Source organism: Leopardus geoffroyi, chromosome B2 (genome assembly GCF_018350155.1).
Source record: "Leopardus geoffroyi isolate Oge1 chromosome B2, O.geoffroyi_Oge1_pat1.0, whole genome shotgun sequence".
Taxonomy (NCBI): Eukaryota; Metazoa; Chordata; class Mammalia; order Carnivora; family Felidae; genus Leopardus; species Leopardus geoffroyi.
In genome coordinates, this window is record NC_059332.1 from 144559844 (window position 1) to 144584934 (window position 25091).

General features: G+C 48.7%; 2 protein-coding genes and 1 long non-coding RNA gene across 5 annotated transcripts in view; 1 reads left to right on the forward strand and 2 right to left on the reverse strand.

The window, feature by feature from the left end:
- Window positions 1–25091, forward strand: part of SLC22A3 (solute carrier family 22 member 3) — a 118447-nt gene that overhangs the window by 86771 nt on the left and 6585 nt on the right. For 2 of the 3 annotated variants that reach the window (XM_045500210.1, XM_045500209.1), the window contains 3 exons: window positions 571–683; window positions 4179–4278; window positions 6739–8278. In XM_045500210.1, the coding sequence (XP_045356166.1) occupies window positions 571–683; window positions 4179–4278; window positions 6739–6799 (274 nt within the window). In that variant the 3' untranslated portion in view covers window positions 6800–8278. Of the gene's footprint in view, window positions 1–570; window positions 684–4178; window positions 4279–6738; window positions 8279–25091 lie in introns of those variants that run through there. The other variant, XR_006717701.1, reaches the window with a different exon arrangement.
- Window positions 570–3443, reverse strand: LOC123609262. Its single transcript, XR_006717702.1, has 2 exons — window positions 3305–3443; window positions 570–643 (listed from the first exon to the last, which is right to left on the reverse strand). It is a non-coding gene; the product is annotated as an uncharacterized LOC123609262 (long non-coding RNA).
- The window catches only part of PLG (plasminogen), a 42195-nt gene continuing 25977 nt past the window's right edge, over window positions 8874–25091 (reverse strand). The window contains exons 11-19 of the mRNA XM_045500208.1: window positions 23138–23319; window positions 21419–21567; window positions 19770–19863; window positions 18094–18214; window positions 16624–16698; window positions 15855–15995; window positions 14068–14174; window positions 9930–10075; window positions 8874–9281 (exon numbers count right to left, since the gene is read on the reverse strand). Coding sequence (XP_045356164.1) covers window positions 9120–9281; window positions 9930–10075; window positions 14068–14174; window positions 15855–15995; window positions 16624–16698; window positions 18094–18214; window positions 19770–19863; window positions 21419–21567; window positions 23138–23319 — 1177 coding nt within the window. The 3' untranslated portion in view covers window positions 8874–9119. The remainder of the gene's footprint in view (window positions 9282–9929; window positions 10076–14067; window positions 14175–15854; window positions 15996–16623; window positions 16699–18093; window positions 18215–19769; window positions 19864–21418; window positions 21568–23137; window positions 23320–25091) is intronic.

Consider the following 25091-nt stretch of genomic DNA (forward strand, 5'->3'; position numbering starts at 1 on the left):
CTTCCACATCTCTTGACAGAAATATTTCTCATATCAGTGTCTTTATACACAGCGGTGGTTTTGTGGGGTCAGAAAATCTGGGTAGCGTACTTGCTTAGATGTGGGTCAAAACTGTGCTCAAGGCTACGGCCTCTGTTCTGACCACATTCCACGTCTGGCAGCTGTGAGTGATTGAGGAAGGACAGAGTGAAACAGCGTGCGCGGGCTGCACGTTGGCCTCCTTTCCTGGGGGAGTACTCACGGGCCTTCCTTACTGTCAAGTGAGGGTGCCGAGGTGATCCCTGAGCATTGCGGAGTGGGCTGGGCGGTGAGCCTCCGGTGAGAGAATGATTTCCACCGGCGCTGTAGACCCTCGCTCTCCGGTGACTCGGCGTTTGCCCGGATGTGAAATGGGGCAGAATGGAAACGGCGTGCTTCGAAATAGGAGAGTAGGTCGTAGTTCTCAAAGTCGAAAGCTACAGAAACAGAAAATATTACTAAGATTGCTTTGTTGCCTGTGTATCTGAACGTTTCCCTTATCCTGACTACGTTTACATATTTTTGTCTCTAAAACAATGTTTTACTCTACAGAAACTTCGGAGTTTCTCTCTGCTCGGGTTTATGTGATTTTGGGGGAATCATAGCCCCATTTCTGCTCTTCCGGCTGGCGGCCATTTGGTTAGAACTACCTCTTATCATCTTTGGTAAGAACTCCTTTCATACGTGATTCCTAAATGCTTTCATCTATATTCTTTGTATTTCATCTGTAGTGATTACTAGGTTTGCTATTAATGAGATCATTCAATTTTTTTATGACAATTGCTTGAGTTTTGAGTGGCCAGGCCGATTATAGTCCTATGGGAAACCTAAATGATTTTAATTTCTTTTATATAAAAGTGTCGTGATGAGCCATTAGCTTTCTTTGCTTAAGTTCTGAGTTGCATTCCAGTACTATAAAACTCTTGAAATTGGGGGACCACACGACTAATTTTCAGGGGACCAATTTGGACCTTCCGGCTGTTTCGGAATAAGCCTACAAACTAAGTAGATTTTTAAATGTTTGATACCTATTAGATATCGTATCTTCGTTTGCTTTGACGTGAAGCGGGCTGTGCGTGGAACCCCTTGCCCATGTACTGTAAGCTCTGCGATGACTCTCAAGTTCATGCCCTCCTTCCAACTCCAGTTTCCGCAGGCCTCCTGAGGGGACAGAAGCAAGGCATAGGGGCTGGGGGCGTAGGGTAATTCAGTCCAGTGCTGCTCAAGTGTCGTGCTCACCTTTCTGCCTGTGTCTCGTCCCTGCCTCGACTCTCTTCGGCAATAAAGCACACAGGCTGGCCCCCTTCCCACCTACCTTCCCTCCACCTCCACGTCCTCACTCCTGGTAGAGACTGTGTTCCACTTTGTACTCAGCAGTTTAACTTGCAATGAAAATATTGAGTCCGTGGGGACACACATCCCGAATAATGCAAAGTCCCTAACAGTGCTCGCGAGCTAGGGGCAGGAAAGCTCCTAACCACGTGACAGCACCCAATTCAAGAAAAGGTTATTGCGAATTATTTCATGGGGTCTGATGAACAAGCCCAGTGTTGACTCTGTAGCCAGCATGAAAAAGCAGAGAGTGCCTCTGTTCAACCAAGACCAAGGGGTCTGGGCTGGGGGTGGGGCGGCAGTCGTTCAAGGTCTGGGCCCGGCTTGCAGCCAAGCGCTGGGAAAGCCGGCCCTGATGCTGTCCTGTCCCCCCTTCCTGCCGAGTCTGGCTGGGGAGAGAGCCACACTTCCTTCCAAACCATCAGTCACAGGACAGTGTGCTAAACACTGAAAGCAGAGGGCGCGGGCGGGCGAGCGCAGGGTAGGGACACCTGACCCGCTGGAGTGGAGGAGGAAGGAGGAGTGCATAGTTGAGATCGGAGAGGAGTAGAAATTACCTACGCGGGAAGCGTGGGCCTGGGCTCCAGGCAGCAGAAGGCCCAGCGGCCAAGGGTGAAGCTGTTGTCTGGGAAGCGGGGAAGTCAAAAGCAGACGCCAGATGTGGGGGGTTGGGGGCACGGGGAAGGGAGGGGACGCTGGGTGGCAGGCTGGACCAGATCACAGGCATGAAGGGTATTCCTGGTCCCGCAAAGGTTTGCTCTTTATCCAAACAGCAGTGGAAGCAGGGAGATCTAAGCTGGGATTGACAGTGTTAGGTTTACATATTAGAAGCAGGACTCTGATGTGCAAATGGGTTGGAGGGAGGCCGTGCTGGTGGGGAGCCAGTTCCTCAGGGAAGGGATCATGCCTGGCGGCTGGGGGTTAAGGCCATGACACCAGGAGCACTGGGCGCAGAGAGATTCGAGAAATACGTCAATAGTAAAACTGGCAAGGGGGCACCTGGGTGGCTCAGTCGGTTAAGTGTCTGACTCTTGGTTTGGGCTCAGGTCGTGATCTCATGGTTTGTGAGTTCAAGCCCCACATCAGGCTCTGGGCTGACAGTGCGGCGCCTGCTTGGGATTCTCTCTCCCTCTCTCTCTTCCCCTCCCCTACTCGTGCTCTCTCCCTCTCTCTTTCTCTCTCGCGATAAATAAACTTAAAAAGAAAGTAAAACTGGCAAGAGGGGTGACTGAGTGGGCTCCCTGGAGGGGCTCCCCAGAGGCAAAGGGAGGTGGGAAGGCCGAGCTCCTGGCTGGGAAAAGCAGAGACAGCCAGGCCCTCGTTGAGTGAACGCCAGAGGAGCTGGCCCACGGGACACCAAGGAACCTGTCTGGGTGTGGGTCACAGCAAGTGCCTGCAAGAAAGCCAGTAGCCTTTGGGGCCGGTGCTCGGGAGAGAAGCGTGGCCCCGTGACAGAGATCGGGAGGCCATCTGAGTGTAGATAACCACTGACATGGGAGGGTCTGAGACCCCCACCCCAGGAATGGGACCAGGAAAGGAGAGGGCCCGGGCAAGACAGAGCCCTGATGAGTAACAAAGCGTCGTGGGTGGCAAAGGGCCTGGAGGCCTCAAGGAGAGGAGGAGGGATGCGAGAGGGATGAAGAGGCCAGAGAGAAGCGGGGCCAGGGGAGGGCAGCGGCTTCACCAGCGGCCGGTGCTGCCGTGGGGCCCGACCAGTGGGCAAGGTGGGTCCGGAGCACGCAGGGCGGACCCCAGAGACAGTGGGCGGGGGTGGGGGTGGCACAGGACGCCAGCCAGCACCCACCTGCCAAGGCCAGCTGTGAAGTTTTCAGGGATCTTTGAGCCCAGGCGTTAGCATAGCCATTGTTCAAACTTCCCTGTATCAAATCTATTAAAAACAGAGGAGATAATTACTCAAACCCCATCACTTCCTAGTTCACGTACATTTCCCTACTCTCTGTGTTCTTCGGGCCACTTTGGTCTATCGTGTCCTTATGGGGGAGACGCGACATCACACGTCACCGCCCCCCCCCCCTTCCCACCGCCTGGATCCATGATATTGTGGCAGGACCTAGAGACGCCCGCGGTGGGGGTACTCACACCACGGAAATCCGCAGACGCTGCAAGTCGGCGCTGTATTTTCAGGAGGGCCGGTTGCTAAACATTTACCGGCATATCCATAGGACGTGAAGAGACGTGGAAAATAGGGGAGGATGGTGTTTCAAGAATTTCAGCTCTAAAGAACAGGAAAGGCGGGGACAGCAACCGGAGGATAAGGCGAGGTTGGGAGAAGGGTCCCGAAAGAGGAGAGGCTGGCATAGGGTCCACGCCTCCACCAGCCCGTTGCAGACACTGGAGCCAGAGGGTTCGGCGCACAGCGAGAAGCCCAGAGAGACTCCAAGAGATGGCCATTGGGCTAAAGTGGGGACGAGTCCGACCGTGTAATGTGACCCAGTAAGGAAGGGGAGGGAGAGGAACCAGTAAAGCGCTTGGTGGGTAAAAGGAAGCTGAGAGGAGTCCTGTGAGAAGCAGGAGGTGAGGTCTTCTCTCTCACTTAGGCGCCCGATAAGTAAGAGTGAAGTGAGCGAATGAACAGGTGTTTGCAAGAGTCCCGGGACGGTGGGACCGCACAGGGTCCAAGGAAGGAAGAGAACGTTTCGAAGGGTGGCAAAAGAGAGCTGGGTGGGTAACCAGAGGGCTGCTGCCAGTAAGGGCCGGTTGAGGTTAGTTGGTTAACTGGTTAAGGTTAAGCTCCAGGGTGAGCAGGGAGGGAGGCCACGGGCCAGCTGTGCGTTCCTCGTGTGCTGTCGCCTTTCCTTATTCCGTAGGTATCCTGGCATCTGTCTGCGGCGGGCTTGTGATGCTCTTGCCTGAAACCAAGGGTATCGCCTTGCCAGAAACAGTGGACGATGTAGAAAAACTTGGCAGGTATCGTATGAAATTCAGTGCACCTTAAATAAAAGCAGCGTTTCAAACTACTAAGGGAAAAAAGGGTGTGGAGAAAATTGAACTCTCATGGGGGGAAATAATATCAATCCGTCATCTCACGCCCTAAGCAGAAGATTCAAAGTTGATTTGGAAGATTAATATAAAAAAAAAGCAAAACTCTGAAAGAATGTATATTATTTTTAAGATGTGGTTATGAAGAGGGAAACATTGCTAAGGTGTTAAAACTCAGAAAAAAAAATCTAAAGGAAGAGAATGGGTCATTCGGCAAAGCAGAAATAACTTAAATGTGCATCAGTAGGAAACTGATTGTGAGAATGGTAACATATTCATGGTATGGCTTACTATATAGAGATGAAAAGAATTGAGATATATCTGTGTGGAATGACACGGTAAGATCTTCAAGATTGATTACAAAGTGAAAAGTTGCTGAACAATGTGTTTCAGTATTTATTAAAAAATAAAACCAATAGCGAATCCTCTCTGGAGCTAGATGAGAAGACAGAAGATGGAAAGAGAGAGAAAGAGATAATGGATGGATGGATGGATGGATGGGTGGGTGGATGGATAAAAGTAGATCAATAGAAGATGGAGAAGGAGAAAGAGAGATTAAGTTTTGAAGAAGGCCGTCTAACTGGTGTGTAGGGCAAGTATCTAACCGATACGCAAACATGAAGAGTTATATCAAGAAAAATTCACACTACACAAATTCTTTCTAATGTCCTCTGCTGGAAATGTTTCATAATAAAAAGAGGAAGAGAGGATATGAAATATTAGAGTACAATATTAGAATAGTAAAATATTAGTAAATTAGTAAAACTACTAATTAGTAAGTTACTAATTAGTAATTTACTAATTAGTAAATTAGTAAAATATTAGAATAAAAGATCTAATATGGTAATGTAGACCCTCTTGGGATAGCAATGAATTGGGAAGAAGACTTCACTTTTACACTCTGTAGACTTTTTTTTTTTTTACATGTTTTATTGGTTTTTGAGAGACAAATAGAGACAGAGCACAAGTGGGGGAGGGGCAGAGAGAGAGGGAGACACAGAATCCGAAGCAGGCTCCAGGCTCCGAGCTGTCAGCACAGAGCCCGACGCGGGGCTCGAACTCACAAACTGTGAGATCGTGACCTGAGCCAAAGTCAGACGCCTAACCAACGGAGCCACCCAGGAGCCCCATACACTCTGTAGACTTTTGTATTATTTGATTAATTTTCTCATTACAACACATGGCGTTGTATTATTTGCATAGTTAAAAAACAATTTGCTGATTTTTAAAAGAAAACCAGTCTTCTAAATAACGGCCTGGAGATTAAGTATGTGGCTCTCTCAACCTAAAAAAAAAATTTGCATCAAAAATATTTCTAAGAAGACTGAAGTGTTAATAACCTCATGGCAGCTCTTTTCCTCACTTGTAGATTAGGAAGAGATTAGAAGGCGGCATTTTTTCAGTACCAGTGTGATGGATGGTTTCACACATGCCATTTCATTTAATACTCAAAATGATTTTATGAAATTACAGTTCTTATCCTCACTCATTTCAGTGCTAGGAAATCTATGCTTAGAAAGGTTCACAGCTTTGGGGCACCTGGGTGGCTCAGTCGGCTAAGCGTCCGACTTTGGCTCAGGTCAGCAACCATTGCTAAGTGTCTCCTGAGTACGTTACCAAACCTCTAAAACTTAGACAATGATTTCATTGGATTTTATCGCCCTGTTTCTTGATGCTATTTTGAAACGTAAGATAGATTCATCATCTCAGAACTTTCCTAAGGAAAGCTCATCAGTGTGTGTAAAATAAAACCATCAGCTCATATCGCAGTAACTGACTTGTAACAGTCAGAGAACAGGTGGGCATTTGCCTCGGGAAGTAATCCAAACAGATTCTTACACTTGTTTGGAAATGAAGTGACGAGTAATGACTTACTTCTCACCCAAAAGCTCCACCTTTTTTTTACCCTTAGAGCAATGATACCTGAAATTTGGAGTGAGGTCGAAGATTCTCTTTGAGATACTGCCATTTGGCAAATCAAAATTAAGAAATTTATAAAAGGTGTTAAACCGTGTGAAATCCTCTTGAGCCCGATACCGTCGTAAGGTCCTGCTTTATCCAAAAGAGAGAAACATTTTGCTAACTGTGTCTTTCTAGACAATTGCTTGGTTTGTATCAGAGTTCAGGGACCAGGTCAGGGTGGGTGGCGTCCTAGTCCTGTCACATAAAGAACTTACATGCAGATTAACCCTGCCTAGGGTCTGAAAGCAGGTTTTAAAAAATGAGCCTGGTGACAGTTTTTTTGTCACCTTTGAATTGGGCTTTTATGAGATGTTACACGTCCGTGTGTTTGATCAAAACCAACTATAATGTTGAGCAAGAAAACTTTGTTGTAGCTTGTTGTCTAATAGTTCATAAGGACTTTCTCTTCTCTCCTTGTTTTGTCAGTCCATATTCCTACAAATGCGGCAGGAGAAAGAAAACCCAAGTTTGCAGCTCGCACCTTTGAGGCCCCCCCTGCCAAAGACAGAAGGGAGGGGCTCTCTAGGTCGATGTCTCTCAAGGAACCGATGTGCCTTGCACACACGTGCGTGTTGTCCATTTTAGCCACATTATGCCGCGCGGCTCTAAGTGTTCGTCATGCTGTACAAAGACATTCAAACTGCCCAGAGTATTTTTATATGATGTCGGATGAATTAGGATTTATGGCGCTAGGGAACTTGCCGGGCGCACAGAGTATGCGGCTGGTTTAGCCAAGAGCCTGTTGCACACACAGCGCCCCCCGCCCCAGTTTTTGTCTAAAGTTGGGGCAGCAGGTCTGACCCAGTTATAGAGGGACGAGAGACACCTTCACCAAGTTCTCACGACTGCTTGCTCCATCAAAGATGAAGGACGTGCAAACCAGGGGTCGGGGCAAAGTGTCCAGAGCGGGTTCGTCAAAGCTGATCGACGCACGAAAGCTCCGAGCTGAGCGTTCTGAAGATTCCAGGGAGGATGAAGAATTGGAAATCCTGCCTGTGAAGAGACTGAATCTAAGGACCCTGGGCCACGTGGTACTGAGGCTTTCCTTTCTCTTCTTGTTTTGCCCTGTGGGAGCCACTGTCGCGTCTGGGCCTGCGGGCATGCTCGGGCCTTGTTCCGTGATCATGAACAAATCCGCTGTACAATTTGAGGATTTGACCCTATTGTTTTCTTAAATCAGATTTGGGCCTCAGAAGATAGAGCCACCATGGATTCTGACTTCGTGGGTCTGAAGATTTTAATCTTGAAGGGATATTTATCTTACATCTTGTGAGTTCAGTTCTGTGATGCCGCCCATGGTCAAGGGTGAAAACCATGGACTGTTCTCATTCAACCTTGACACGGTTAACCTGTCTTGGGAAGCAGCTTACACTTTAATTTAAAAGTAAGGTCAATTTATATCCAGGTTTAAAAGAATTGGGAGACGCTTTAGAAGTGATGTCCTAGACACTAATAAGGGATTTGATCTTTCTTTTTTTGTTACTGAGACTTTTGAAATGCAGAGCTTAAATACATATCTGTTACCTTTTCCTGCTGTTCTGCTTTGTGTGTTATATTCGTGGTATTTCCGATTCAGTATAGATCTTACGCAGAAGTTGTTCATGAGTTATTTTGTGTGGACAGACAAAACGAGCACCGAGGAGTCTTGCCAACGAAGAAGACAATTCTTTGTGAACACATGACAGTAGGTACGGGGTGTGGGCTAATTGGAAAACAAGTTTTGTAATCCTCCAGCACAACAGGACTGAACACGAATGTTTTATTTTCCCCTGAAATAAACACTGCTCTTTGGGGACTTCATGCTGCCGTCACCCTGTATTCGTCCACACTTGCGGTGTCGCTGTTTTCGCACTTCTCCATGCTGGAAGATGACTATTCCTCCTCGATACTCTCACCTTTGAATTGCATCTTGAGTGGCTATTTTGGTTCCGGTCACAATAAAAAAGTGTTGAATTGTCAAGAACAATCAAGGTTTGTTCTCGGTCTTCCTTTTGCACACGCGTCACTGGAAAACACCGTTCCCGCGTGACAGCACAGGCTGTCTGGGCAGACAACTAGTGATGGAAATTAAGTGCTCTACCTTCAGCCTGCGGTCGTGGATCTTGGTACCATTCCTAGATTCAAATGTAACCCAGAATAGCACGCAGGCTCCCTACGGGTCTTGTATTACACTGCCATTGCCCGGTTCCCTTCACCGTGCACGAGTCTCCGCCCGGTGTCCGCTGTGCTCAGCTAACGTCAAGTTGTCAGTAACAGATTTCATCCCCAAGAATAGAATTTGTTCTCATGACTCCCCATACATGCTGCAGCTTTGAAAACATCCATCGCGGTGCCAGAAATAAAGACGTGTGTCAACCCGTCTTTTGTAGACATGATAAACATATGGGCGGCTTACTAGGACTTCTCTGCTCTCTTCTCTATGATCTTACAGGCTTCTTTGTCCTTTATGCAACGACTCCTTATGAGAAAGAGAGAGATCACCTAAGTGTGGCAGAGTCGCGCTATTTAAGATGGGTAGGATAAACGGAGAACGAGAAAACAATGAAGCTCAAAAAAGTTACAGGAAGTACAGAGTTTATTTTCGACAAATGTTATAAATGTGTTACTCTTTTTATTACAGAATCCAGCAGTCCACGGACAGGAACAATTTATCCACGATAATACTAAAAAATGTTGAGGCTTAGCAGCGGGCGGTATAAGTACAGTGTGTTGGTCTGATTACTGTCAATCATTTCTGAGCGTGCTCAATTCCCCGCCCGCGTTCCAGCTTCTAGACGTGCTGACGCCTCGCTCTGTCTCCCATCCAGTTAATTGTTTCTCATTATCCCTTCAATCCAAGGAACAAACCTTGAAACACGAACATAGACACCGGGCTTATTGGGGCGGGCACAGCCAAGACCCCAAGAAGTGACTCCTTGTAAAATGTACTTGTCCTTCTCGAAGCAGACCAGAGGCCCTCCGCTGTCACCCTGGGCAGAGAGAGAAAAGAACCACGAGAGGATTAAACCGGCACCCTTTTATTATGGGATGTCACCTCTCTGTTACCCAAATGTGTGTTTTCCCAGCACTTGAACATTCTTTTGCAATTAGAAAGAAACTTATTGATGTGTCATTTGAGTAGCTTCAGTACCCAACGAGGGCTGAAGTGCTTCGGTACTTGACAGGGTACATTTAGCAAAACCACACCGTTTGGTGTTCCTGGGGGAGAAGTCCCTTGTGAAGAGTGGATTCATCCCTTCGTGCCTTGGGGTTTCCCTTAGGCAGAGTAAACCCCAGAATAATTGCAAAGGGGGCACAGTTGGTCTTTTCCCCATACCCTCCCTTGCTTCCCTGCTAGTAAGACCACCACCCGAGTCCCATGCTCCAACACGGTCCCCAGGTGTGTGGGCTCTGGCAGTGATGACACTTTACGACTCCCTTACAACCCATCTGGAACTCAGAGCCCAAGAAATCCCCTCAGATGATCTCAGTCCGCATTCAGGGCCAGACCTAAAATGTTTCTGGGTAGCACGTGGACGTGGCCTTCAATGGACAAAGGCTTCCTGGATTTGCCACTTGGGGGCAGGGGTATCTAAGAGGCCGACGCAGGACGGCAGAAGATTTGACTTTGTCCTTACCTGACAACTGTCGGTGCCTCCGGCCAAATTCCCAGCACAAAGCTCTGTGGATTTGACTCTTCCGTTGAGATACTCGTAGCGGTTGCACACCTTATTTTCAATCACCGGTAGCTGGGCTTCCTTGAGGAGACCAGCGCCAAAGGTCCCTGTGTTTAAAAAGATTAAGGAAATGGCTACCAGATCCCAAATATGCCCCCAGGGAAACTTCCGGCACAACAGAGCAACAGTGACAGGTCTCTTGTTTGACCGCGAGGTTGTATAAAGAAGTCAGTTCCCGGGGCGCCTGGGTGGCCCAGTGGGTTAGGCGTCCGACTTCCACTCAGGTCGTGATCTCGCTGTTCGTGAGTTCGAGTCCCGCGTCGGGCTCTGTGCCGACAGCTCAGAGCCTGGAGCCTGCTTCGGATTCTGTGTCCCCCTCTCTCCCTGCCCCTCCTCTGCTCACATCCTCTCTCTTAAAATAAAAATTAAAAGAAGTCAGTTCCTAATACTACTGGAATTCTTCTCTTTCTACCCCTTAAAGGTAGAAATATTATATATGATTTCATGTTCCCAAGACCTGGATTTAAAAATCTGGGTTTCTTTGTGGTGTTTTGGGGTTCATGTTGTTATGTTTCTTTGGTTCTTTTTTTAACTCTAAAGAAATCTTTTTTAATATGTAAAGAGAGATTGAGAAATACAGGTGTTACTATATCATATATTCACTTTCAGTCTTTTTTAGATGCTTGTTTCTTTTTTACTACTTATATCATATTTCATGACTTTATACCCTGGTTGATTTCACACAATCTTATATAATAAGGGCTTTTTTTTTGGATACTACAATCTTTGTAATTAGTGGGTTGTGGTTTTTTTGAGAGAGAGCGAGCGAGAGCTCACACGAACAGGGGAGGGGCAGAGGGAGAGGGAGAGGGGAATCTTAAGCAGGCTCCACGTTCTGCGAGAAGCCAAATGTGAGGCTGGATCTCACAATCGTGAGATCATGACCTGAGCCAAAATCCGGAGTCTGATGGTCAATGAGCCATCCAGGTTAATATCTCGATGGGGGTGACTGCTTCATGGGTGGGCGGTTTCCTTTTAAGGTGAGGAAAGTGTTCCGGAAATAGTAGTCGTGGTTGCACAGCATTGCGAATGTACTAAGTGCTACTGAGTCGTACTCTTCAAAATAATTAAAATAGGGAACTTTATGTCATATATACTTTACCACAATATAAAAAAAAATGGCCGCCTTTTACCAGAATAAACTCTTTCAGGCACAAGCTCGTTCGGTGGTGTATCTCATTTAAGCCTTACCATAGTCACACGAAATAGGAACTTTTGTCAATTCTATTGCACAGTGAAGGAAACTGAGGCTGGGAGAGGGTGTGTAGTTTGCCCAAGATCACCCAGCAAGTCAGGGGAGGAACTGGGGTTTGGAGTTGGGTCTGTGACATCATTGCCCAAATTCTTCACACCCGTGTTTCTGGGCTCCTACAGTGGTTTCCAACTGTCCACATCTTTGTTCATGCATGTTATTTATATTCCTTAATATTTTCTTACCCTGGTTCCCGGAAATTATATACATGTGTTTATGGCTCCCGGTTGACGTTGCCAAATTATTTTCTAAAAGTGTATGACAGGACACGATTTCACCAGAAAAAAAGGGCACTTCACCCTACACTTCTGAGTATTTAATATTTTTTAAAATATTTGCTAATATAATAGGTGAAAATTGTCCTGGTTTGTTTCCTAGTTTTCACTTCTTTTCCAGTTAGGAAGAGTAAACATTCTCCCATGTGCTTGTCTTACTCGTCGTATTTCTTTTGTAAAAAAACTGCTTTTTTTTTTTTCTACTTTGGCAAATCGAAGTGGAACATTTGCAAAACAGCCAGAGGAAACGCTGCTTTTCCAGATAGACACACCCGGGCATGTGTTTTCAGAAATAACCCAGTTTTCGAATCTTGCAAGCCCGGCTTTCACGCGTCTCGCAAAAAAGCGTTGCTAGCGTGGAACAGCCAAGGGACGGGGTGCTACTCCTTCTCCAAAGACTTTGAATACGCTTGGACGGTCGTGTTGAGTTTGGAATACCTACGCTGGATCTGGAGTTGACAGGAGCGTGGACGGGGACCGCCATCTGGGAAGGAGAGGCTTGACCCAGCTCTGGCTGGGCAGAGCCACCGTGGAAGAAGGGCCCGAGGAGGCATCGGGTGGGGTGCACTACTTGAGTACTCGTGGGGAGGGACCGGCCTTCTCAAATATCCTGCTGAAAATTGATTTATTCAAGTGTCTTGCCCTTGTATCTGCTTTCTGAGCAAGACCCGTCCCGATGCTGGTGACAAAATCCACCACTAGCTGGCGGGGAAATTGGTGTGGTCTGTGCAGAAGTGCTGCCATCGTGTGGCCACAGTAGAGATGGCATTGCTGAGGGCCGGGAGGCTGGAGGTGTCCTAGATAGGGGCGCCCTGATCGGGGCTGTGGGGAGGAAGAGGCAGCAGCCCCAGAAGCACTCTGCTGATGAAGGACTAACCGGAACGAGCCCCTTGCCTGAATGCTTACCTTGCTTTGAAATAGCAAGTCAAGGAAAGTCTGGAGACTGAAAGGGAGAACGGGAGAGTTTTGACTTCACGCCGAGAAGCTGAGAACACTGATCTAACGTTACTACTGACATAAGAAAAGTGGTAAACAGGCCTGACTTCTGTTTTGTGACTCCTCCTGGTTCACTGAGTATACGGAGAATCGTCTTCCCACTCGACCTGAGGGTGAGGCCAGGGTAGATGGAGGAACCTAGCACAGTTAGAAAATTGTGGATGGTGGCCGTGCTCAGTGCTCCGTGCACCCCTCTCAGCGTTGCCCCCACCATGGCCCTGCAGCCCGTTTTCTAGCTGAGGAAACAGGTTCAAAAAGAGCCTGCAGCCGATAGGTGGGAGCCAGGGTTCTGACTCAAGAACCCCCCCCTTGCCCACCCTTTGTGCATGCGGCTCCCAGGGGGCCGCCCTGTACCTTCTGGGAACCTCAGATCCCTCATTTCCAAAATGGAAACAAAAAATCTTGAACTCATAGGGGTTTGGGATGTTTAAATTTTTTTAAATGCAAAACAACGGAACAGACTGTCACATCCACAGTGACGCTTCATTTGGGAAGCTTTCCCTTTAACTTCTCAGTGCTCACAGCCTCCAAAGCACGGAAAGTAGGGGACGTGCAACATTCAGGAGGTGGGGGTTTCACAAATGTAGGAAAAGTGCAGAAAGAAGGAAGGCAGATTTGAAGTGACCAAGGCCAGTCATTTTTAACTTTTTTTTCCCCCCAAACCACAAAACCTTGCTTAAACGAAAGCTAATAACAAAATACCGTGTGAAACACAATTCGAAAACGCGGGTTTTACAGGTGAGGGCTTCCGGGCCATGTGGTACAAGGAGGCAAGGTGATTTGTCCAGTTTGCCCAGCGAGCGGCAGAACGAGATCTACCCTCCGGAGCCCCTGACCCCCATTCTGGAGCCCTCACCAACACTTGGAGAAAGTGAGGCAGAGATCGAAGGCATTCTTACAATGTTTTGAGGCCCGAGTCGGACGAATATAATCCCTATCAGGGCCTACTGCCAAGAGAAGATGGGGCCCCCCAAATGCAGCACGAGTGCTGATACAGGATCCTGCATAAGCATTTCCTCTTTCACGCACACCCCATCAACCAACACTGAACGCCACCGTAGGGCTGGAACCTTCCTTCCTTTCCCCCAGCTGTCAGTCTGTCCCACCACCAACAGCCTTTCCACGCCTACGAATGCATGTGGGGATCTGGGGAGATGAGCTTAACGTAATTTTTGTTGTTGTGTCGTGCCATGTTAGGGAGCTCCGTGTGGCTAACTTCACACGAAGAATAATCAAACACCCTTAATGTTTAGGTCTACTTCAAAACCCTACTTACCTGGGGATGGGATATCAACGTTGCATGTATGGGCCAAGAGACTCAGTCCCAAGAGGGACTACTCGGTCCCTCGCCCACGCCCCTCGACGATGAATTATGGAGACTTAGGCGGGAACCAAGACAAAGTCAGGAAGGGTGGACCCTCAGGAAAAGTGGTAGGAATTTGCACAAATGGTCGTTTTCTCCTGTAGGCTATAGGTCTACCCCAATTCCTTGTGTGAGTTTGGGAATTTCTCTCACCTTGGGTGTCTCCCCAGCCAGTGATGTAACATAATGTCCGGTCAGCAACCACATAATTTGGGGGTGGCAGACAAGCTGGGATCACTTTGGAGGTGATGACGGCGGATCTGAAAGAAAAACATCAAAAGTTACATCGGACTGCCTCGCTAGGATTCTTGTGCCACTCCTCTGTTGGTCACTCACAACAAGATGCCATCGGCCCAAAGCCCCCAGAATCCTCTGAGCTGGTATTTCCCTGCTCCACTGACACAGTACGATGCAGAAAACACCTTTGCTCCTTGTGCTGGCCTGGCCCATCCTGGCTCATCCCACGCTGTCTGGAATCCACCAGATACGGTACACGTGTTCTCTGGGCCTTGTTGCCCGGCCCAAATGCACCTATTCTCAAAATAGCTGTCTGATCAGCCTTCTCCATTGGCACCAGTTTCCAAATATCACTCACTTTAAGTAACATAAGCAGATTTATCGTTTCGTCAGACTTAACAAAATTCTATTTCAACAGGGAAAATAAAACCAAAGACAGGGAAGGGCGCCTGGGTGGCTCCATCGGTTAAGCATCCGACTTCGACTCGGGTCATGATCTCACAGTTCGCGCGTTCGGGTGAGCTTGAGCCCCGCTTTGGGTAAAAACATGAGCTCCGCTTCGGGTGAGCCCTGCTTCTCTCCCACTCGCTCTCTGCCCCTCACTCACTTTCGCCCTCTCTTTCTCTCTCTCTCTCTCTCCCAAAAAAGCACTCTCTTTCTCTCTCTCTCCCAAAAAAGCAAAAGCAAAAACCAAAACATAGATAGGAGGAAGAGGACCTTGCATTTGTGAATTGTGTGTGTATGTGTTTGTGTGTGGGTCTATATTGTAGCTTTTTGAAAAAACTATTTACTTGGGGTGGGGGAGAGCACAAGCGGGGGTGGGGCAGAGAGAGGGAGACAGGGGATCTGAAGTGGGCTCCGCACAGATAGCAGTGAGCGACACGTGGGGCTCGAACTCACAAACTGCGAGATCACGACCTGAGCCAAAGTCGGGTGCTCAACCCACTGAGCCATCTAGGCGCCCCTATATTGTAGCTTTTGAAGTGCTTTGAAACATGTGATTTCGTTTGGTTTCCCCCAAACAAAGTATTGTTTTGAGAGGACAACGGTCAACCTGGAAGAATTGAATCCTTCTCTGATTATGGATGTATGTTAGCTGACTGGCCAACGTTAAGTGAGAGCTTCATGCACTTCGGATTTCAACTCCTTTTCCACACAAGGAAGCCAAATCCTGGTGCCTCTTTTTAATTGTTAGTCTCAAGTTAGTTAACATGCAGTGTAGTCTTGGCTTCAGGAGGAGAACCCAGTGATTCATCACTTACATACAACACCCAGTGCTCATCCCAACAAGTGCCCTCCTTAATGTCCATCACCCATTTTCCCCTCCTTCCACCCCCCCATCAACCCTCAGTTCTCTGTATTTAAGAGCCTCTTAGGGTTTGCCTCCCTCTCTGTTTTTCTTATTTCCCCTTCCCCTGTGATCATCTGTTAAGTTTCTCAAATTCCACCTACGAGTGAAATCCTGTGATATCCGTCTGATGCCTTTTTTCAAGAGCACAGCTAATGTGTGGCAGAATGGGACCGAACCCAGATTTTCTCTGTTCCCCAAAGCCTTTGTGTCTTTCATGTCCCAGACGGTGTCTCCCCCCACCACACACACACACACACACACACACACGCACAACTCTGTTATGCTCAGGAAACCCGGGCATAAACAAATGTTATCCCTGATCTTGGGGTGAAAACCAAGAGTGAGTTGGTACCTGCTTAGCTTCAACAAGGCGATATCTGCACGTGTGGGCTCCAAGAACAGCTTGGATACCTCTATGTCCTGAATATCCGTTTCAAGATTTAGTTCTCGGTGTGCGCCCAGGATGACCTTATACGCTGCAGGCCTTGAGGATCTAGGAAAGGTGGTGACATTTGGAGCAAAGTCATGTGCCAGCCCCTTCATCAGGTGGCCTTCTGAGTCATAAACATGGCATCTTCTCCCCACCTCGCTACCCACGGTCAGCGACCTCCAAGTGGCAAGAGACAAAGCTCACCGTTTACCTGAATCTGGTCACTAAGGAATGTTCTCGAGCTGCTTTGGCCTGACCACAGAAGAAGAATGGACAGATACCCATGTCGGGAGAACCTGGGAGGACCCGTGTCTGTCACAGTGAGGAGGTCTGTCCTACCATGGACCCAGGCCTACATACCCACCCTCCCTAGAAACATTCCCCTTCTCTCTCATCCAGTGGCCCTGGAAATTCTGATTCAACCTTCACATCCACTCCCTGGTCCCTAGTGTCACTGCCATAAAAAGAAGGAAGGAAGGAGGGAAGGAAGGAAGGAAGGAAGGAAGGAAGGAAGGAAGGAAGGAGAAAAGGAGGGAGGGATGGAGAAAAGAGGGAGGGAAGGAGGAAAGAAAGGAGGGAGAGAGGGAGAAAAGGGGCAGAGAGAGAAAGAAAGGAGGGAGAAAATCAGGAAAGGAGAGGGGGAGAGAGGCAGAGAGTTTTTAAGACAAGTCTTCATGTTCCCCAGACATACCTCTCCAAGCAGTGGGCAGCTGTCAACACCCACTCTGGGGCTATTAAAGTCCCTCCACAGAAGTGCTTTCCAAATCTATAAGGAAAATTGCCAGAATTTTAGTTCAAATCGGATGATATGTTCTACAGAAAGCCCGAAAGAAGTATTCACTCAATTTTAACAAAGTTGATGCTCCCATAGGAAAAGGCTACCAGCCTATCATCAGGATGGCAAGCACTTTGAGTTGTGCTTCAGTAGTGTATTTTCCAGAAGGTCTCATCCTCACCACGCTTTAGCTGGCAGGGGGAGACCCAGGCACAACCAGTCCACAGGAGAACAAAGCCATGGGGCTGCAACAGGAAGTCCACACCCGTGGCTTAGACTCGTTGGCCCCAGATTCCAACAGAAGTGACCAGCCAAAGGTCCTACCCTTGAGGCCTCTTTTATTTCTTTATGGCAAGACCTATGCAAGACCTGAACCAAATGTGACCCCGAATAGCCGTGATTTGTGGGAATCTGCTCATATTTACCCTTTGGGTGTCAGCCACTCCATCGTAATGAAAGGGATACAAATTGTAAGTGCCCAAATAATCAGTCAGGAAATAGACCACAGCACGGTTGGGGAAAGAAAGAACTTGAAATGTGTGAAAGGTGAGGGTTTGTATAGCAAGGAGTTAATAAATGATAAGGTGAAGAGAAGAAAAGCCAACTCAACAAAAGAATGAAATACACTGAAGTCGAGTTTAGTGGTGGCATCTCCCAAATATAAGGAAGGAAGGCAATCGAGAACAACAACCAAATGCAGAAGTGTTGCCCTGGTGTCGAAACAAGATGACAGAGCAACACAGAAAACAGATCAGCCTGTTTCACACGTGCGCTTTATAAGAGGCATCCAGGAAAATCGAATTTATTAAAAGCCCATGCCACGGAAACAGTCACCCGAACCTTCTGGGTTCCATAGGACCAGAACTGATCACTCTTGAATTATGGTGCTCCTAAACTTAGAGTGAAGACATGGGATGTGCTTGTGAATGAATGGCTGAGCACCCTTTGATTAAATTCAAGAATTCACAAAAGTGTAAAAAAAAAAAGGGTATCGGTCAAAGATTATAGATAACTTCGTCCATGCCTCCCTCAACATAACACATTTCTAAAAATACCCCCTGCCCTTTGTCTTCCAAAGAGACAATAGACATTGATAAAAACCCTCCAGGCATTTCCAATACTTTGCCAGAAATATCGGAATTTGGTGTAAGTTGCTACATCCACAGAGTTTGACGATAGATGCCCAGATCAAGGAAAATATTCCAATTCTGGCTATTTTCAAAGTAGAGAACCTACAAAAATATAATTTTATTTTCATAGTTTTCCTTCCTCCTAAGAATATAGAGGCAGGTACTGATAAGCTCTGTGGATTCAGTGTGAAATGAGAAAGGTTTTGCAGGGCTTACATAGAAGAATGGAACTAATCGTTTCTGGAAATGTTGTTACCTTGTTCTAAGACTGATTTGCCAGGGCCAAGAATGTGGGTTGGCCACACATCCACCTACAACCCTTCCAGGACATTTCTTCGGCTCCACCTGGGGCTTCCCACAATCAAATGAAGCGGACACTGTGGCACAAAGTGGAGAAGAGAGTCACATTTAAAGAAGCGAAATGAAAGGTAGCCATTGTGTCACACAACTCCAGAGAGATCAATGGGTCATGGCCAAAGCACGAAGGTTTTGACATCTCGAAGCCCAAACTGCACAGCAAGGTCACAAGCATCTTTTGGGATATTTTTTTCCCCTTGATTTCAAAAGTGACAGTAGACAACACAGAACCTTCTCCTTTCAGGAAAATGTAAGTGCTCTTGTATTATTTTGGGGGGAGGGATCAAGCAGAGTTAGGTGTTACAGTGAGAGTTTGCTGAGGGCGCCATGACACAAATGTTATTCTGACTTGATGTGATTGATCTAGGTTCTCATCTCCGTCATCATCTCCCTCTTCTTCCTCTTTCTCCTTCTCTGTCTCCTTCTCCTCCTCCTCCTCCTTCTTCTTCTTCTTCTTCTTCTTCTTCTTCTTCCTCTGTGCCATCTGAACCACACAAAGTTTACTGAAAACCATAGTTGTCATGTCCATTGAAAGGCACGATGGGTATTTTTCTGATGTGAAACTCTGTGTGTACATACACGTACCCGTGTGTGTGTGTGTGTGTGTGTGTGTGTGTGTGGGTATAGTTGTATGTAACAAAGATAACTGTCCTAAACATCTCTCAGCCAGCCTCGGGACGGGGCTTCCAGAAGCTTCCAAAGACTAACCCAATGCCCTGGGGATGACTTACAGCCACTTGCCCTATTCTCTATTTCCCTCCTACCTTTCCCCCTAGGCAATAAGGGCAGTGCTCCTTCCTTGGTATCACCCACTAATGCCTAAAACAGCTCTAGCCTCCAAAAGGCCAGGGCATCTGGTGGTGGCCTAGGGCTGCACCTGGGAAGTTTCTGTACTTCTCCTCCATGGGCATTGAGGAGCATCATCCCAGGCACAGCTGTGGAGCCCATGACAGGGTTGTCATGCTGATAAGACAACTTAAAGGCCATCCTGCCAAGCAAGCGGCCTGTCCAGCATGGAGAGCCTGGGCCGTAAGAGGCGGCCAGGTATTCCAGAAGGGGCAGGGCTGATGATCAGGAGTGACCCGCTGAAGGGAAGGCAGTAGCCCCATTCAGAGACTTCCAGATGAAGGGGCCGCCAAGAGAGCTTCTGCAGAACAGAGAGAACAGCCACTCGAGGAAGATTCAGCTCTAAACTCCCCCCAAATCCAGACAGCAGAATAACAGCAGCCGAGTGCAAACTTGCCTGTCACCCTGGCCGCTCCTTCCACCCCGCGGCTCTACCCAGGAGGGCCCCGGGTGCAAAGCCTGGCCAAGTGGCTCCCGTGCTCTCCACCTGTGCTCCCGACTGCCCCCCAACCGCCTCTGCACGCTGGTCTTCAGTGATTCCGCAGTCAGAGCTTCTCCCTCCCCAGCACTAGTCCCTCCACCAGGCAGACACAATCAGACACAATCAGACACAATCACATGTAACCAAGCCGAGCAAAGGGGAGGTCCAGCCTGGTTTTCTGTAACTTGGGGAGATGATGCTGCATTCATCCGAGAAGTCATCTCCTTCCAGAAAGGCAAGCAACTTACCACACTGAGGGACATCACAGTAGTCAAAAAGTTTCCTTGGACTCATCGTGTAGCACCAAGGACCATTGACATCACCATCGGGATTGCGGCAGTACTGAAAACAAAAGGCAGGTGTATGGAGGGCTGGGCACAGCAGGGCAGAGAAGGTATTCAGACAGACATTCCACTGCTGTCGTTAGAAGCTGCGTAGTGGGGCGCCTGGGTGGCTCAGTCGGTTAAGCGTCCAATTTCGCTTCAGGTCATGATCTATCAGCTCAAGAGTTCAAGCCCCGCCTCGGGCTCTCTGCTGTCAGCCCACAGCCCACTTCAGATCCTCAGTCCCCCTCTCTCTGCCCCTCCCCCGCTCAATCTCTCTGACTCTCTCAAAATAAACATGCTTAAAAAAAAGATAAAAGGTAGTGTTACTAGTTTTTTGCAGTAGGGGGCAAGGTTATTTTTTTAGGATATTATAAAGCTTCTGACTCAGTTTGCCATCGGTCAAGCCCCCTGTGAGTGGATAGAACCCCCGAGGGGCTAAGGTAGAGGTGCTATAGGTTTTTCTCTTTTAAAAAAAATTTTTTTTTACATTTATTTATTTTTTGAGAGACATAGATAGGGCACAAGTTGGGCAGGGGCAGAGCGACAAGGAGACGCGGAATCCGAAGCAGGCTCCAGGCTCCGAGCTGTCAGCACAGAGCCCGATGCGGGGCTCGGACCCACGAACTGTGAGATCATGACCTGAGCTGAAGTCGGACGCTCAACCGACTGAGCCACCCAGGCGCCCTGAGGTGCTATAGGTTTTCCTTAATGTTTATTTTATTTTTGAGAGTGAGGGAGCACGCATGAGCAGAGGAGGGGCAGAGAGAGGGGGATAGCGGATCCCACTTGGGCTCTGCGCTGACGGCAGCCCGTCCGACGTGGGGCTCAAAGTCATGAATTGTGAGATCATGACCTGAGCCAAAGTCAGACGCTCAACTGGCTGAGCCCCCCAGGTGCCCTGGGTAGAGGTGACAGAAAGGGGCCGCCCCTCCAGCAGCCTGTGTCAGCGGACCTCTTAGAGACCAAGCAGTAGCCAAAGTGGACCGTGGGACACGACTGACTCATCCCTAGGTTCACCTCTGCGGTGTCCTCCCCAGTGACGCCCATCTGCCCTCGTTCCAGAAACTGTTCTCGGCAACCATGCACATTCCAACAGGGTCAAGCCACAGGAAGGCGATGTCTTTCTTTTCCTGTCCTGTATAGACCCCCCACATAAACCACCCCACAGAGTGGGTGAGACTAGGAAAAATCCTACCGCGTGGAGTCCTAATGGACCATCCACATTTTTTTCTAGAAAAATTTGACTAAAATGTCACATAAGTCACCCTTGACCACCAGAATGTAGAAGACAAACGCTAGAAAGTAGAAACAGCCCACAATGTTAAAGGTCACAGACGAAGTGAGGGGCCTGAGCCCAGTGGCCACAAGCCCGGAGGTCCGCTTGCCCTTGGAAAGGGTCGTTGCCACGTGCTGATGCCAGTTACACGGAGGCTGAGTTCCTGAGGTCTCTCCTAATCCTCTCTGCCGCCCCCGAGGACCTGTCCAGCTGCCTTGCTGTACCACAGGACCAATCCTCTTTGCAAAGATTGGTCAGCAGAAGGCCAAATAGAGTCCAAATCAAAGTGGCTTACGTTTTTTTCCAGACCTGACTGTGGATTTGTCACAGGAGTGAAAATACCATGTCTGTGGGGCTCCTGGGCTCCCCACTCCTGGCAGGGGATGCCCGAAACGGTGGTTGCCCTCTTTCCCCGGTATCCTTTGCCATTCCCGAACATGCAGTCTGCAGGGAAAAGAAAATGGGGGGGGGGGGGGGGTGATATGTCCTGCGCGGTTCCGGGATGGCAAGGAAGATATACAGCCTGCGCGGATTCCCTGACGACAGATCCTGCGGTCACATTCTCAGGGCCCTGGAATGCTGACAATCCCAGTGAGCGCTGACTACTTTAAAATGTTACTGGAAACGCTACTGCCTGGGAAATAATCACAAGCCAAGATGTTAGCATGGGAATTTTGGCTAGGACACTAGGTCAATTTCGTAACAAGGGGAGTTTTCGCACGTGGAGGGTGGACAAGACGCAGGTAGTTCTGTGAGCCGTCAGGCGACCCTTGGGCACCCCATTCTCGTCCAGGGTGGATAAAAAGAGTGCGGACTGAAAAGGATTTTATAAACAAGTCTATCTTGGCTGGAGCTGTGCTGTGAGTTCCCACCCTCTGCGGTGAAAGGGTTCCTAAAGAAATGACTTGGGGCCTCTTCCTCAAGCCCATCTTCAACTCGAGCCTCGGGAAAGGGAGCTTCCACAAGACTCCCCCCCCCCCCCCCCCCCCCGCCGAGAACATGATACATACCCCATAGGGGGACTCAGGGCACCAGTGCTCTGATGGCCATTTGAAAAATACAAAAAACGAAAGCTGGGCCAGCTAGCTTCTCTGCCAGGAAGGGGGGCCATCTGGGAAGCCTAGAACCTCGGTGTTTGCCAGGACCAGGGGAGGGGAGTTACCCGTGCACCAAAGGTGAGGCAGGCATGAGGGAGACCCATGGAGGGGGGGGGTCATCTCAAGTACTATCTAGGAGGGATATGCAGACGGGCACAGAGCCTAGGGTGTCACCGAGAGAGAGGAAAGAGAGATGCACTCAGCCTGGTCAAGGGAACGGGAGGTGAGCATTTCAGAGGAACCAAGCCCATCTCAGCAAGGAGAGGGGTCTCAACTTCCAACAAAGTTCTTGTTTTAGTCATTACCCTCTGGAGGTGTTTGAGTTACCTGAATGTGGCCAGGTGGGCCCTGGGCCCCCGAGTCTCCATGCTGGGGCCGAGGGGAGACAAGCCCAGAAGCAGGTGCTAAGCGCTCAGAGCCACATACACTCCCAGGGCCAGGGAAGCACAGGGGAGCGTGATTATTTTCCTCGGATGACGATCACAACCCTGTGTTCGGGCCCAGGCACCCCGCAAGCCACATACCCACCTTCCCAGGTTTGTGTCAGGGAGCCTCACCCAACTGCCTTCCGAGCCTTCCTAACTCAGTACATTCAAACACGAATTAATCATTTCTACTTCTCCATGGAGGAGGTGAGCGTTGGGTGTTCCAGCAGATTCCATCCTGGCCAGTACTGCCATGGTCAGCCCCTCAGTCTCCTCGGGCTCCCATTTCATCCATCCCTCACCACCAATTGGTTTGCGAGTCCTTAAAACGTGGCCCACCCACGTCACACTGGCAGTAGCGGCTGTGGCCTCCGGTGGCCGACCGTCAGCCGGGGCTCAGTTGCCTGTAGCAATAAAGCCCTTCCAAGAGACGTCCCACCTCGCATCCTCCCGATGCCCAGGTGTGTGGACGTCAGGGCGCGGACTTCTCACCTGACTCGGAAGGGTCCTCTGCACTCGGAACCTGGGAAACAGTCGGGGACTTGGTGGCACTCTCTTCTCTGTCCGGACATTTTTTCAGGTTACAGAATTCCCAGCGGACACTGGGGTCGGTGGTGTAACACCAAGGGCTCTTGTCGGCGTCAGGGTTCCTGCAGTAGTTCATGGTCAGGCCGCTGTGGAGTCCACAATACAGGGCGTGAGAGGTGGAGAATCTTCTGGGGCCCTCCCAGACTTTTGTTATAACAGACTGATTGATAGTAAGTGACTTTGAAATCGTTCCCTTACCTGTACCTCAGTGCCAATTGCTATTATAATCGTGACAAGCACGGATGGTTCTCAACTTCTAAACAACGGGGTACATTTAAAACACAGCTTATAGGGGCGCCTGCGTGGCTCAGTCAGTTAAGCACCCAACTCTGGGTTTTGGCTCAGGTCACCTTCTTGCGGTTTCATGAGTTCGAGCCCGGTGTTGGGCAGAGGCTGCTTGGGAGTCTCTCACTCTCTCTCTCTATCCCCCTTCCCCACTCATGCCGTCTCTATCTCTCTCAAAATAAATAAACTTAAAAAAATGTTTTTAAACCATAGCTTATAATTTTTACTTTAATAATACAGTTTATATGCACTTCATATAAAAACAGATAATACCTAAATGTGTAAAAGAAAGTACCTGAATGTCTTCCTTTCCCTGGGAATGTTACATACATTTCCCCAGGGATAACCAATACTGATTTTAAAGCAGATGTTTTAGATTTTTTTTTCTTATGCACATACAAATATATCTCTATCTCTATCTTACGAATACACAGAGCTATGTAAGTAGGAACCGAATATTTCCTCTGAGGAGTGACGTTGTGACCACACTCCCAGGCCAGCCCCCTCCAATGACTGGTTCACCATGTTGCTAAAATGCTGTGCCCTTAGCATGAAAATACTGTAAATAGCACCTCAGGTAGATCTCGTGGGCTTGGGCTTTGAAAGACTTAAGAAAAGCTCGCCTGGGAAACTAGCTCCCAGGCAGAATGTGTTTCTAAAGGATGCCTTCTGGGGAAATGCAGGGGTGGGGGCAGGCCGATTGGGGACTCCCTCCCTGAAGCCACATTGGATGGAGGGAGGCAGACGATGCTAAAGCGGGGGTGAAAGGAGATGTGAGGGTGCAGCAGCGGGGCTGAGGGCTTACGGGAGAGTCAGAGACTACTAGGAAAGAGGCAGAGCAGGTGAGGAACCTGGGAACACCGGGCAGTGCGGTCCCTGCCGCCCCCCTCCCCCCCCCCCAAACTGCCCCGCCTCTGGGATTTCTCAGCTTTGCAATCCTCTTTCGAGTTCAGACCCACAACCTGCTGAGAAAACTGAAACATACTATGAATTATGGGAATCCAGCACTATGTCTGTGGACACTACGGGCAAGTGACTGTCAAGGGGCCTGGCCAACAATCCGAGGAAGCCCTTCAGAGAGGCCCCCAAGCAACTGGATGTGTCGAAAGTTCTACCTTTTGAAATGGGGCCCTGATCTCTTTCTTCTTTAGAATCGAGGTATACTTAATACAGAGCGAAATGCATAGACCTTCAAGGGAGTTTGATGAGTTTTGTTGACCACATATACCTGTGTAACCCATGGGATTATACGGGATTATACGGGATTCCCATCCCCCCAGAAAGCGGGGTCAGCGTTCAACGCATCTCTGCTGCCCCTCTGGGGGAGGAAATACTATTGATTTCTCTCACCATAAACCCGATTTGCCTCTTCCAGAACCTCATAAAAACGGACTCATGGTACGTACATTTCTGTGTCTGGCTTCTTTCCTCAGGATGATTTTTTTGAGCTATTTAAGAGTATCGGTGGCTTGTTCCCTTTTATGGTTGAATGATATCCATTGTATGAATATACCACCAATTACTGATTCATTTTCTTATTGCTGGGCACTGAAGCAGCTTCCAGTTCGGGGCT